Source organism: Notamacropus eugenii, chromosome 6 (genome assembly GCF_028372415.1).
Source record: "Notamacropus eugenii isolate mMacEug1 chromosome 6, mMacEug1.pri_v2, whole genome shotgun sequence".
Classification (NCBI taxonomy): Eukaryota; Metazoa; Chordata; class Mammalia; order Diprotodontia; family Macropodidae; genus Notamacropus; species Notamacropus eugenii.
The window spans coordinates 299,421,875-299,434,854 of NC_092877.1; the positions used below are offsets into that span (position 1 = coordinate 299,421,875).

General features: G+C 36.5%; 1 protein-coding gene across 6 annotated transcripts in view; it reads left to right on the top strand.

Annotated features, from left to right (window-relative positions):
- The window catches only part of NBEAL1 (neurobeachin like 1), a 183,174-nt gene that overhangs the window by 131,465 nt on the left and 38,729 nt on the right, over positions 1-12,980 (top strand). For 4 of the 6 annotated variants that reach the window (XM_072617327.1, XM_072617330.1, XM_072617332.1 and 1 more), the window contains 3 exons: positions 9,585-9,717; positions 11,128-11,276; positions 11,916-12,049. In XM_072617327.1, the coding sequence (XP_072473428.1) occupies positions 9,585-9,717; positions 11,128-11,276; positions 11,916-12,049 (416 nt within the window). The remainder of the gene's footprint in view (positions 1-9,584; positions 9,718-11,127; positions 11,277-11,915; positions 12,050-12,980) is intronic. The other 2 variants (XM_072617329.1, XM_072617331.1) reach the window with 1 other exon arrangement.

Genomic DNA, 12,980 nt, shown 5'->3' on the forward strand with positions numbered 1-12,980 from the left:
AGGAATTCAGTATAGGTCATACATGTGTAACAATGCAAAGCACTTCCATAATAGTTATGTTGTAAAAGCCTACCCACATTTCCCTCTATCCTATCCTGCCCTCCCTTTATTCCATTCTCTCTTTTGACCTGTCCTCCCACAATAGTGTTTGCTTCTGATTATCCCTTTCCCCAATTTGCTGTCCCTTCTTTTATCTTCCCTCTCTTATCCCCTTCCTCCTTGCCTTCCTGCAGGACAAAATAGATTTCCATATCCAATTGAATGTGTGTTATTCCGTCTTTAAGCCAAATCCCATGAGAGTAAGGCTCACTTATTTCCTTTCATCTCCCCCATGTTCCCCTCCATTGTAAAAGCTCTTTCTTCCCTCTTTTATGTGAGATGATTTGCTGCATTCTACCACTCCCTTTCTCTTACTCCTAGTACATTCCATTCAGTAGTAAAATTTACTTTTATTAGGTATTTTTCCTTCATGTTCAGCTCATCCTGTGCCCTCAGTACTGAAAAAGGTCTCATGAGTTTCAAATAACATCTTTCTATGCAGGAATGTAAACAGTTCAGCTTTAATGAGTTCCTTAAGGCTTCTCTTTCCTATTTACTTTTTCATGTTTCTCTGGATTCTTGTATTTGAAAATCAAATTTTCTGTTCAACTCTGTTCTTTTCAACAAGCATACTTGGAAGTCCTCTATTTCATTGAAATTCCATTTTTCCCCCTGAAGTATTATACTCACTTTTGCTGGGTAGGTGATTCTTGGTTTTAATCCTGTTTCCTTTGACCTCTGGAATATCATAGTCTAAGCCCTTCCATCCCTTAGTGTAGAAGCTGCTAAATCCTATGTTATCCTGATTGTGTTTCCACAATACTTGAATTGTTTCTTTCTGGCTGCTTGTTATATTTTCTCCTTGACTTGGGAACTCTGGAATTTGGCTACAATATTCCTAGGAGTTTTCCTTTTGGGATCTCTTTCAGGAGGTGATTGGTAAATTCTTTACATTTTCTATTTAACCCTCTGGTTCTAGAATATCATGGCAGTTTTACTTGATAATTTCTTGGAAGATGATGTCTAGGTTCTTTTTTTGATCATGGTTTTCAGATAGACCAATAATTTTTAAATTATCTGTCCTAGATCTATTTTCCAGGTCAGTTGTTTTTCCAGTGAGATATTTCACATTGTCTTCTATTTTTTCATTCTTTTGCTTTTGTTCTATAATTTCTTGGTTTCTCATAAAGTCATTAACTTCTTTCTGTTCCATTCTAATTTTTAAGGAACTGTTTTCTTCAGTGATGAGCTTTTGAGCCTCCTTTTCCACTTGGCAAATTCTGCTTTTTAAAGCATTCTTCTTCTCATTAGCTTTTTGGACCTCTTTTGCTATTTGGATTAGTCTGTTTTTAAAGGTGTTATTTTCTTTAGCATTTTTTTGGTTCTCCTTTAGCAAGCTGTTGACCCTCTTGTCATGATTTTCTTACATTGCTCTCATTTCTCTTCCCAATTTTTCCTTCACCTACCTCTCTTAATTGATTTTCAAAATCATTTTTGAGCTCTTCCATAGCTTGAGATCATTGCATATTTTTTTGGGAACTTTTGGATGTAGAAGCTTTGACTTTGATGTCTTCCTCTTTGTTTTGTTTGCTTTGTTCTTCCTCATCTGAAAGGATGGAAGAAAATACCTTTTCACCATGAAAGTAACCTTATGTAGTCTTATTTCTTTCCCCTTTTTTGGACATTTTCCCAGCCAGTTACTTGACTTTTGAGTCTTTTGTCAAATGGAGGGTATACTCTAGGATGTGTAAGTTCTCTGGTCCTCCAAGGTGGCAAAATCAAGGGAGAGGAGTTTACTCCTCTCCTGGCCTATGTTCTAGTCTGTGAGCAACTATAGGCACTCTTTTCTGCCCTGTATCTGCGAGTAGAATTCTCTCTCCAGAGTCTCCACCAACTCTACCACACCAGTGCTCCTCCTCACCCTAGGACCTCCACTCAGGACTGAGACCCAGAGTGGCTGATCAGTTCCCCCATGGTCTTTAAGTGGAGGGCTCCAAAAATAGACACTGCTACCACAGTGGATGCTGCCACCCTGGGGCCAGGGCTGGAGCCAGACCCTGCTCCCTTCTCACCTAGGTGAAAAAGCTTTCTCACTGACCTTTGAAGGTTTCTTTGGCATTTGTGGGTTGAGAAATCTGGGAACCGCAACTGGTCCCCATGATTCCACACCCTGAAGCATGCTCCAGTCATGTTCATGATGGGCTGGATGCCAAGGCTGGGCTGTGCTCTCCTCTGAGCCTGGTGTGATAGACCTTTCCTGTCTGCTTTCCTGGCTGTCTTGGACTGGAAATCTCTTTCACTCTGTCATTTTGTGACTTCTGCTGCTCTAAATTTGTTTAGTCCTTTTTTACAGGTATTTTATAGGCTATGTGAGGAGAGGTAGAACAGGTCCGTTCTAATACTCTGTCATCTTTGCTCTGTCCCCCATCTTTACCTTCTTTCAAGCCTCAGTTCATGTACCTTCTTCATGAAGCCTTCTCTGATTCTCTTAGTTCCTTTCCCAAATCCCTGCTTTATTCTGTATCTTTGGGTATGCTACCACCTTAAGAAGAGTGTAAACTTCTTGAAGGCAGAATTTAGGATAAACTTTTTATCACTAGTATCTTAAACATTAAGTAGATATTTAATGAATGTTTATTGAGTTGAATTTAATTGCAGGAAAACAATTGTTTAAAACCAAAATTAGACTTAATCAAATTAAATAGTCCTTTTCTTCCTTGCTGTGACAGTAGTGTAGTGAAATTAAATTTCTCCCTTTTATTTTCTGAACCTGAAACTAATACGAGTTACTCCTATTGAACAATTTAAAAACATCTGTTCCCTTAGCAAACATTTCAAACTTTTCTTTTAAAGCATATCTTCTATTATAGAACTTTACAACTTAACTTAATCTTCTAAAAGGGGCCAGTGTCTATTCTATTCACGTATTCCTGACCCTTCTGGTCTTACTCTCTTTATTTAACCCTTCTCCTTTGTGTCCTTCCCTTTCTGGAGACACTTCTGAGAATTTCTCAGAATGGTGGCTGTATAGGACATAGCAGCTATTTTACTACTGAGGTGTCAGTCATCTTTGCAGTAGGAATCTGTTTGGAGCCACAAGCTGTGTGGACTTGCAGAAGGATTCCTAAGTTGCTGGGTTCCTTGTCTGCAAAGTTAGGGTGGGTTGTTCTTCAAATGTTATTTTCTTGTAAAAGATTTCCATTTTGGTGGGGCTCAGTACATATGAGTTCTAGATAAAATTAAACTTGAGAGACAGTATCTGCTATATAGGAGCTTATGTTTTACAAAATCACAACACTTAGGAAGTATTTTTTTCTGGTTTTAAAGGTAACATTCTTTCTAAAATATACCAACATTACCAGCATAGAGACCGCGTGACATTGGGCCACATTCCACCTCTAATATATACTGGCTGTGTGACCTTGGGTCACTTGCCCTTCCAGTGCCTATCTAGACAGCTGTCTACCATTCTGTAGGGATCTACATTGCTAAAGTTCCCTTCACCCACACAATGATAGGTCCAGTCCCCATCTCATTGTAAAAGGCACTGTGCCAGGTGTGGGGGATGAATAGATGAAAACAAAGCTTAAAATGTTTCTCAAGAAATGGACCCTCATTTGGAGATGTCCCCTAAGAGTGAATGACAGCATGCAGCTATCTCTGGCCCCCCACTGTCATCCACAAGGACTTCCTAGGCTGATGGTGCCATCTGGTGGAAAGTGGGAAGGAATGGCTTTTCCTGACTGTTCAGTTAATGCTCTCACAGGTAGTCTCTCTGATTGGGACAGCATGCATTCTTTTGATCTCACTTCATCCTTCCTTTTTCCATGTTTTACCTTTTACCAGGGAAATTTTCCCTCCTTTTTTCACCTATGTCTTACTCTTGTTCTCTGACTTCTCTTCCTTTCGTTTGTAAATCAAAAGAGAATTCTAATTATGACTAATGAGTTGAAGATTATTTCTAGCTAAATACCTGTACAGAAAAGTAATGTCTTGAGATTTAAATTAGTCTCAAACAGAAGGAGCTCCGTTAACCTCCAAAGCTTTTGAAAGAATCCAGATAGCCCCTCAAAATTGTCCACAAAAGTCTTTATCTACTTTTTTTCACCTTAAGCTACTTTTTCACCAGTATTGAATATTTTAAAAATGTCTTTTTTCAGTTTTGGTTCTTAATTGTCAGTAATATTGCAACATTTTTGCTATCTACCATTTTCATTCCAAATGTATAGTATTTCAGTTAAATTCATATAGGATTAATTTCCCATAGCATATATACTTTTCACTGAAGAAGGAAATAGCAAACCACTCTAGTATCTTTTCCTAGAAAGCTCCATGGACACTGGTCCATGGGGTCACAAAGAGTACTGAATACCTCAATAACAACCACAACAATGTACATTTCTTAAGGTGGAAGACTATATTCGTTATCTTAGTATGCTGAGAAATTTAGCACAGTAGGTTATGTCGCATCTTAGGGGCATAATACTTGTTGGAGTGAAATACTTGTTGGATTGAATTAGAATGCATTAGATAGACTTGAATGTTTACAGTTAATTTCCTCAGAACTACCCTGTGGGCAGTGTGTTACCCACAGAGACAGAAATGATCTCCCTTAGGTTAAGTGACTTCCCAGTATTACCCAGACAGTAAGTGTTAGAGCCAGAATTCAAAGCTCACATTTTTTATTCTTTCCCCTAGACCATATGGACTGACATCACCACTCTTACTATTTCAGTGAAATTAAGCAAGTATCTGCCAGTAAATAGTTTTCTATGAGAAAAGTAATTTAAATTCTCTAATTAGTTAGTTGCTGCTTTGACAAAATGAGAAGATTGCACTAAAAACTCTCTTAAGGTCTATTTAAGCTCTATATCATTTCTAGGGAAAGTTCATTCCCCCTTTTCTTCCACCCCTTCTTAGCTTTTCTTCCTATTAGATATGTAAGCTCCATGCAGACAAAGACTGTCTTTCATATTTGTGTCCCAAGCACTTACCACAGTGTCTAGTACATAGTACATGTTTAATAAATGTTTTTTATCTGACTCACTGGCTTATTTTCAGTTATTGTTGACTTAGAAGTATAGAGAATGCAAGATACCACTGTGCTTATTTTTTTAATCTTAAAAAGCATTGATTGATTAGAGTAGAATGTTCCCTTAAAAGCTCTTTTAATGAAATCTCCTCCGTGAATGTTGTATAAGATTCTGTGAAAGATGTAACTCTGTTTATCATGCATTAACACATAAAACACAGATATGTGCTTGATCAAGATGTTTGCTGTTATAATGGAGGACTTCAGTGTGGAGCCAAATGGAAGAGATTAGATTATGATTATGACTATAGATTATAAAAGTCCTCCAGGTCCTCTTCTTTATGGGTGATACTATGCAGATTGCATGAAAACTCAGAATATTAGAGAAACTCCCAAATGAGATCCATAGCCACACAAAAAAATTGCAAGAAAAGTCTGCTATCATTTTTGAAGCATCAGCTTGCTATATACTAAACTAGACACTGTGCTAACTAGCTACTAACAATACAAAGAAATGCAAAAATATGGTTCCAGCCCTCAAGGAGATCACATTCTGATGTAGGAGGCAAGGTACAAAAAAAAAAAATTGTACATACAAGATATAGAGAGAGTACATGGAAAATTCAACTCAAAGAGAAGGTACTTGCAAGTAGGAAAGGACTAGGAAAACCCTCCTGCAGAAGATAGGATTTGAGCTGAGTCTTAAGAGCAGCCAGGAGGCAGAGGTGAGGAAAGATAGCATTTCAGACATGGGGGCTAACACCTGAAAAGGCACCAAGCTGAGATGGAATATCATGTATGAGGAATAGCAGGAAGGCCAGTGGTTCTGGTGTATAGAGTACATCCAAGGAAGTAAAGAGTAAGAAGACCAGAAAGGTAGGAAGGGAACAGATTGTACAGGACTTTAACCCTGAAAGAACCAAATAGATGAAGAATACCATTTGTCCAGAGACTGTGGTATATGATTGGATGGATGACCTGTGAAGTTGGTTCATCAATACATTTATTTTCCAAGCACTGCATATGGACAATGATCTGGACCCAGAATTATAGGAAAAAGAAGAGTGCTTTGGAGAAAGTGTATAGTGCATTTAATGATCCCAAACTTCTCCCTGAGAATGTCACTATTCACCTAATGATGCTACATGATTGAAAGTCATGGAAAGCTAGTCTCCAGAAAATTAAATTGCTAGTCACCCAAACCCATAATGGGCAATATATGAACAACCAAAATTCGACAATGGAAACAATCTAAAGGATATCACTCTTCCTCTATGTCTCTGTATTGTTTCTGTATCTCTATCTCTCTCAGTGTCTCTATCTTGTCTGTTTGTCTATTGTTTGCTCAGTAAGCTTTATATCCACAGTATTACCAGAACTAAAGGAATGCCTCTGCATGTTGGGTGGTTACTCCATAAAAGGTTTATTGAAGTACCTGAACAAGACTCAAAGGATGAGAAGGCACGAATAGATTATAAGCTTTTATCATTAGAACAAGTACCCACATCAGTGAGATCACAGATCCATTAAAATATATCCTCAGGGCAGACATGAACATACATATTTACATAGCTCATTACTATGTTAAATTGATGCTTTTCATTAGTGTGAGTCATGATTTAGGACATTTCCAGCACAGAATGGTGAACAAAAAGTGGCATTTAATAGAAGGATGGCATAAGGCAGCTAGAACTTCAGACTTCTTTGTTGTTGAGGTTTAAAGCCAGGGATGCCAAAAAACTGTTGGGGTTTCTTGATGTGTTATGGTGGAACCATTGCAAAGAATTCAGTCAGGCTACCTCCAATCCAAGTATAGGCATTTATTGAGATTGACACTTCTCTTGAAGAGGCCAAATTCCAAGAGGAACCAGCAACCTCAGAGAGAGCAAGATAGATTTTTATAGGGTAAAGATGCAATTATGTACAGAAATTTATATGGAATATAGGAATATGATTAAAACTGAAAAGGCAGGAGGAGTTTTTTAAGGGATTTGGTAATGGGGGGCGGTGTCGTCTATGGCTTGTTGGTTAAACATTCTGGTCATGCTGCCCTCCAGTTGGCTGGCTCTTGTGGTCCTGTCTTGGGCTAGATGAGTGATGTGATTGTGATTGACTACAAGAACATTCCTGTTTCGTGGGAATGGATCTGGGGATCATGGTTGGGTAGAGGCAGTGGCTGGGTTCCACTGTTAGGACATTGGGGGTGAGGTAGATACTATGGGCCTGTAATGAAGTTAGACTATTTGGACTGGGGCAGCTCTATTAGGACTCCATCACTGGGTTGTTTAAAATAGATTTTTATTGATATTTTTTACATCAGTAGAATTTCTCAGTCTTCTAGTGTTCTCTCTCAGATAGTCATATAACAGAAAAAAGAGAAAAATACAGTGTTATTTAGTTTTATTTAGCCTGACTTACCATAATCACTTCTTCAAATATAAGTACAAACATTCCTCTTACTGCCTAAGGTAAAAGCATCCATTTTGGATTAGGCATATTTATACTCTCCTCATTTAGTTCAGATAATCCATGATAGTCTTTCAGATTAATGAATTAATTTTTAGTTTTCAACATTCACTTCTTATTAAATTTTGAGTTCTAAATTTTCTCCACCTCTGTTCCCTCTCCTCTCCCCAAAACAGCATGCAATCTGATACAGGGTCTATGTATACATTCATATTAAACGTATTTTCACGGTAGTCATGTTGTAAGGAAGAATTAGAACCAATGGGAGGAACTATGAGAAAGAAGAAACAAAGAGAGTAAATAGTATGTTCCATCTGCGTTCAGACTCCATAATTCTTTTCTGCATGTGGATAGCATTTTCCACCATGAGTCTTTTGGAGTTGTCTTAGATCGTTGAATTGTGGAGAAGAGCTAAGTCTATTAAAGTTAGTCATCACACAGTGTTGCTGTATGATAGTCTTACCTTACTTCTTTATACTAGTGTGGAAATGATGCTGGGTCTTGAAGTCTAGCAGAACGCATACTCAGGCCAGTCTCCTAAGCTGAAAAAGCTCTCCATATGCTTCTGGCAAGAGGTTTTGCCTCCTTTCCAAGGTCCAGCTTAATTATGAATATATAGAGAGTGAATCATCACCTGATACTTGGCCAGTAGATGATGAATTGTTTATCCCTGGTGACCCATGAAAAAAAAACAGACTCATTTCCTTAGTAATTTTGCCAGAGTTGAGGAAAAGGGTGATGGTTCAATAATCATAACTTTTAGACCTATAACCATCATTTGAACTGTTAGTACTTAAGTGAGATCTTTATCTAATGATATTCCACTTAATATACTATGGAAGTAACCAAACCACATCACTATTGGCATTTTCACTATAAACAAGAAAAATGTATATCCTGAAATATTACTGTAAAATGTTAAAAAAAAAACAAACTAAAGAAAGGCCTTCAGTTCATTAGTTAGGTTCTTGGTGGATTATTTGTGGAAGAAACAGGGACAGGAATTGTACAGGATGAGAAGGTATGACTCAGATTACTGACAGATTTATTAAACAAAGTAGGTTAACCATGTAATACCTTGTCTATGAGATGTAATAATTTATTGCCTATATGTTCATTTTGTATTAATACTATATTTATTATATATGTTAGTATTCTATAATACTATATGTCCAGAAATAGAGACCTCAGATACAGTAATGGTGGACAGCTAGGTGGTTTAGTAGAGTGCTAGGCCTGAAATCCTGAGTTCACATCTGGCCTCAGACAGTTATTAGCTGTACCTTGTATAACCCTGTTTGCCTCAGTTTCCTTACCTGTAAAATGAGCTAGAGAAGGAAACGGCAAACCATTTGGAAATGGCGAAGAAAACCCCAAATTGGGTCACGGGGAGTTAGACATGACTGAAACAACCAAACAACAAAAACAGCAGTGGTATCAAAATCAAATAGAAACAGATCCCTATAGGCCATATATTGACTTAGAAAACATTATCCATATTGTATTATATTTTTATGTGTTTTGTTAAATATTTCCCAATGATATCTGGTTAGCTTGCACCCAGGAGTTTGACACCTTTACGCTACAGTGCTTTGTTACAGGGCTGTCATTTTCACGTGATATTCCTTTGTAGTATAGCTTTCTGAAGAGTGCTCTATCATCACCACAGTCAGAGGAAACCTCCCTAGACATTAATCTTTGAGATGCTTTGGAACCAAATAAAGGGAATTAGATGATAAGTATAGGACTGATTTAAAGAGAGTACTTACATTATTTTTGGATCAGAGCAGTATCACCATTTAAATAACCATTCTTATTACTACATGTCTATTGTAACATAAGTTCATGTAGCATTTGGGAAAAAAAGTATTTTTCCTACTTAGTTACTGCATTTCTCCTTTCCACAGTGATTTCAATCCACTTTGTCACTTGTGATGCTAACATTCATGAATTTTGGTTCTAGCTAACGGCCACATGTTCTTTTCCTGGTGTTATTGTAAGGAAATATCAGCTGTTTTTTGCTTTAAACTATTTTGTATTTAAATAGGTGTCCAACACTCCCAGCTCTCTAGTGAATCCTTGCTGCTAGAGGTGGTGAAACAAGTGAAGGTCAATGATAGAGAAGAGGATAAATTAGACCTTCCTGAAGAAGACATAACAGCCAGAGCAGATGTGTATGTGTAAGCATTTAGAAGAATATGAACAATAATCTTATGTTAGGAATTAGACTGTGCAATATTAGAATTGATAATACTACTTACATGGTGCTTTAATGTCTTGGAGTTGTTTCTTACAGGAACCCTATGAGGTAGGTGCTCTTATTATCTCTGTATTGAGGCTAAAATGGGATAAGTAACTTGCTCTGAAGCACAGAGCTAGTATGTGTCCAGGGCAGGAATTGAATTCAAATCCTCCTGAACTAGAATCCAGTCCTAAGTGTTGAACACCTGTTCTACTTAGTACTGTTTGAAATGGAAAAGAATGGTGAGATAAGAGTCCCTACTCAAATCAGGGAGGCAAGGTTAACACAACCAAATGTCATATTTCTTTTAATCTTATGAAACTGTCTTAATATTAAATTATATGGTTGTATTAGTTAGATCATTACTTGTCTGAGCCTTGGTTTCCTTCTCTTTGTAGCTGCAATCTTCATAAGGGCAGGGACCATCGCTTATTTATCTGTATTCCCTATGGTATCTAGCACATATCTTGAACAACAGTGTGCTTGATAAATGGTTCTTGAATGAATATTGAATGATGGATCACTGGAGAAAATATTTGCTGCGTCTGCCTCACAGGACTGTTCAATAAGTCAATCAATAAGCAATTGTTAAGAGACTTCCTTGCTGTGGGTACTGTGCTAGGTGCTGGAGACACAGAAAAAACTGAAATAGTCTCTGCCCTTCTCATCAGGAACCTTATGTTCTCTCTGAGGAAACGGAACGTACATATGTGACGATATACAAAATAGAAAAAAAGTGATTGAGTACAGAGGTCATTTGCTGCTTGGGGAATCAAAAAAGACAGAAGATTGGGCTTGAACTAAGTCTTTCAGTTTTTCAGTCACCTGAACTAGTCTTGAAAGAAAGTAGAGATTTTGAGGCACAAATGAGGCCCAGTATGGGAAAGAGGTTTTTGAAATACAAAATGCTTTATAATGTAGGAATAAAAGGTCTTACTTCCAAACCATATTTCACATGTTTAAATAGTATCATTAGTTGTACTTCTTCTTTTTCTCAGTGTTTCTATGTCTTTTGCAAATTAAAACATTTCTCTTTGTATTAGAAGAAAAAAGAAATAAAAAGTCTTGTTCACAGTAAAAGTAACCATGCGGAAGAGAATAGTTATTCAATTCAATTTGATTCATTTCAATTCAGTGAACTCTGAGGAATTCAGTTCAATAAATAGTTATTACGTGGAAGGCATTATGCTAAAGTCTAATGAAAAAAATCTGAAAAATTCTTAAGAAATTTAATGTGTAATGGAAAATTCAAGCTTTTATTTGTGTATTACTTTGAAGATAATTAAGAATTTAACTTGAATATGACATTCTTTTCTAAGTAATGTAATATTTGGTGTTACTTTTGTAGAGGTGAGAAAGGAGAACAGAGTCAAAAGGAAAAATTGGTATTATCTGAAGACTGTGAACTTATTACAGTAATTGATGTGATTCCTGGCAGATTTGAAGTCACTACTCAACACATTTACTTCCATGATGGTAGCATTGAAAAAGAAGATGGTGAGAAGTTCTTGAAATTGGGTTTCCCCCTTCCCTCAACCTCATATCAATTCAGTGATAAAGTATTCAGCTTGTTTCAAATGGAAATGAAGAAAACAAACAAAAAGCCAGACACAGTAAACCTTATAACTTTGGGTAGTGCTTTCTTTGAAAGGAACAACAGAAGTAATTTCATGTTTTCTTTCCAACGACTTTTTTAACATATTTGAGTTGGGAGAGGATGCTACAAGCAAAATATTAAGATAGAATTTTTATTATCTCCTTGTTGTATAGTTGGTTAGCCTATACCCAGTGATACTGAGTTCTAAATTAAATCCCTGTCCCATGTTGGAAGAAAAAATATAACATGGAAAATTAAAGCAAAAACATTTCAAAATTTAATATTTGAAGTGTTTGTTATTCCATATTCTTATTATGAAGTAGTAGGATATCTATAGATTTTTTTTTTTGCCATTTTCTTACAAGGGAATGATTTAAATATATGCAAATAGTGGCAAAATTGTTCTTACCCAAACTATAGAAACTGAATGATTTCTCCTTCACTTTGCTTACCTTTGTCAGAATCTATAAAAATAACATTCTAAATAGTAAGAGTAATTTTATGTGGTACTTTAATCACAATAGTTTCTCTCTCTGAAGGGATAGGTTATGATTTCAAGTGGCCTCACCCTCAAATTCGAGAGATCCACCTAAGACGGTACAATTTGAGAAGGTCAGCCTTGGAGATTTTTCTCATTGATCAATCCAACTACTTTCTCAATTTCAAAAAGGAGGTATGTAAGGAGGTACCTTTCTGGTGGCAGGAGTGTATAAGTTAATGTGCCTTCTTAACTGTTCATTTCTAATTGATTTTATATTTCACTGTTTAAGTCAAAGTCAAAATACAGCAGATGATCAAAAATCTCTGTTCCCAAGGCCAACCAATAGGGCTTTTAATTGTGCTGATTTTAGATATATTGTTTATTGAGGAAAAAGAGGTATGGAAGCCATCAAATGCCTGAAGTTAATGTTGCCTAGGGTTGGCACAGAATAAATTCTCAGTTGACTATTGATTGTAACAAAACACATCCATATTTTTTTAATCTTATAAAACTATCTTAATATTAAACACTTTAAAATTTATAGATTGAAGATGAACCAAGCATTAAAAAGCTTAATAATAGTTAATTCCCATTCCCCTTTTACTATATACCTTCCAAATACATGATAATCTGACCACCTACTCTTAGATGGAAGCAAGAGAAAATGGGGACAGAGGTTTGGACAATATTTTTGACAATTTATCATAATTGCATTTTAAAATACTTATAAATTTAAAAGAGTTGAATATCCATAGTAGAAAGTATCTTGATAGTATCTTTTCACTATCAGTTCTTTATCACAACCAAGGCTGAGTAGATCAATTCCTGATTTCTGGTAGATAGAGCAATCATTTTCAGTAAGTCAGCAGTCATGCTAAGTGCTGGCATGAAAATGAGAGAAAGACAGTTCTTGCCCTCAAAGAATTTGCAATATCATGGGGGAAGACATTTCACAAAAGGAAACTGAAGAGAAGAGGGAGGGCAGCGGAGGGGAGGGGAGTGCCAGAAGACACATAGCGGCATTAAGGTGGAATTGAAACTGAGTAGAATAACTGTTAGAAAATGAAAATATGCCTTGGATTTATATTTATCTATAAAAAGGAGGTTGTTTTGTCTCTGTTCT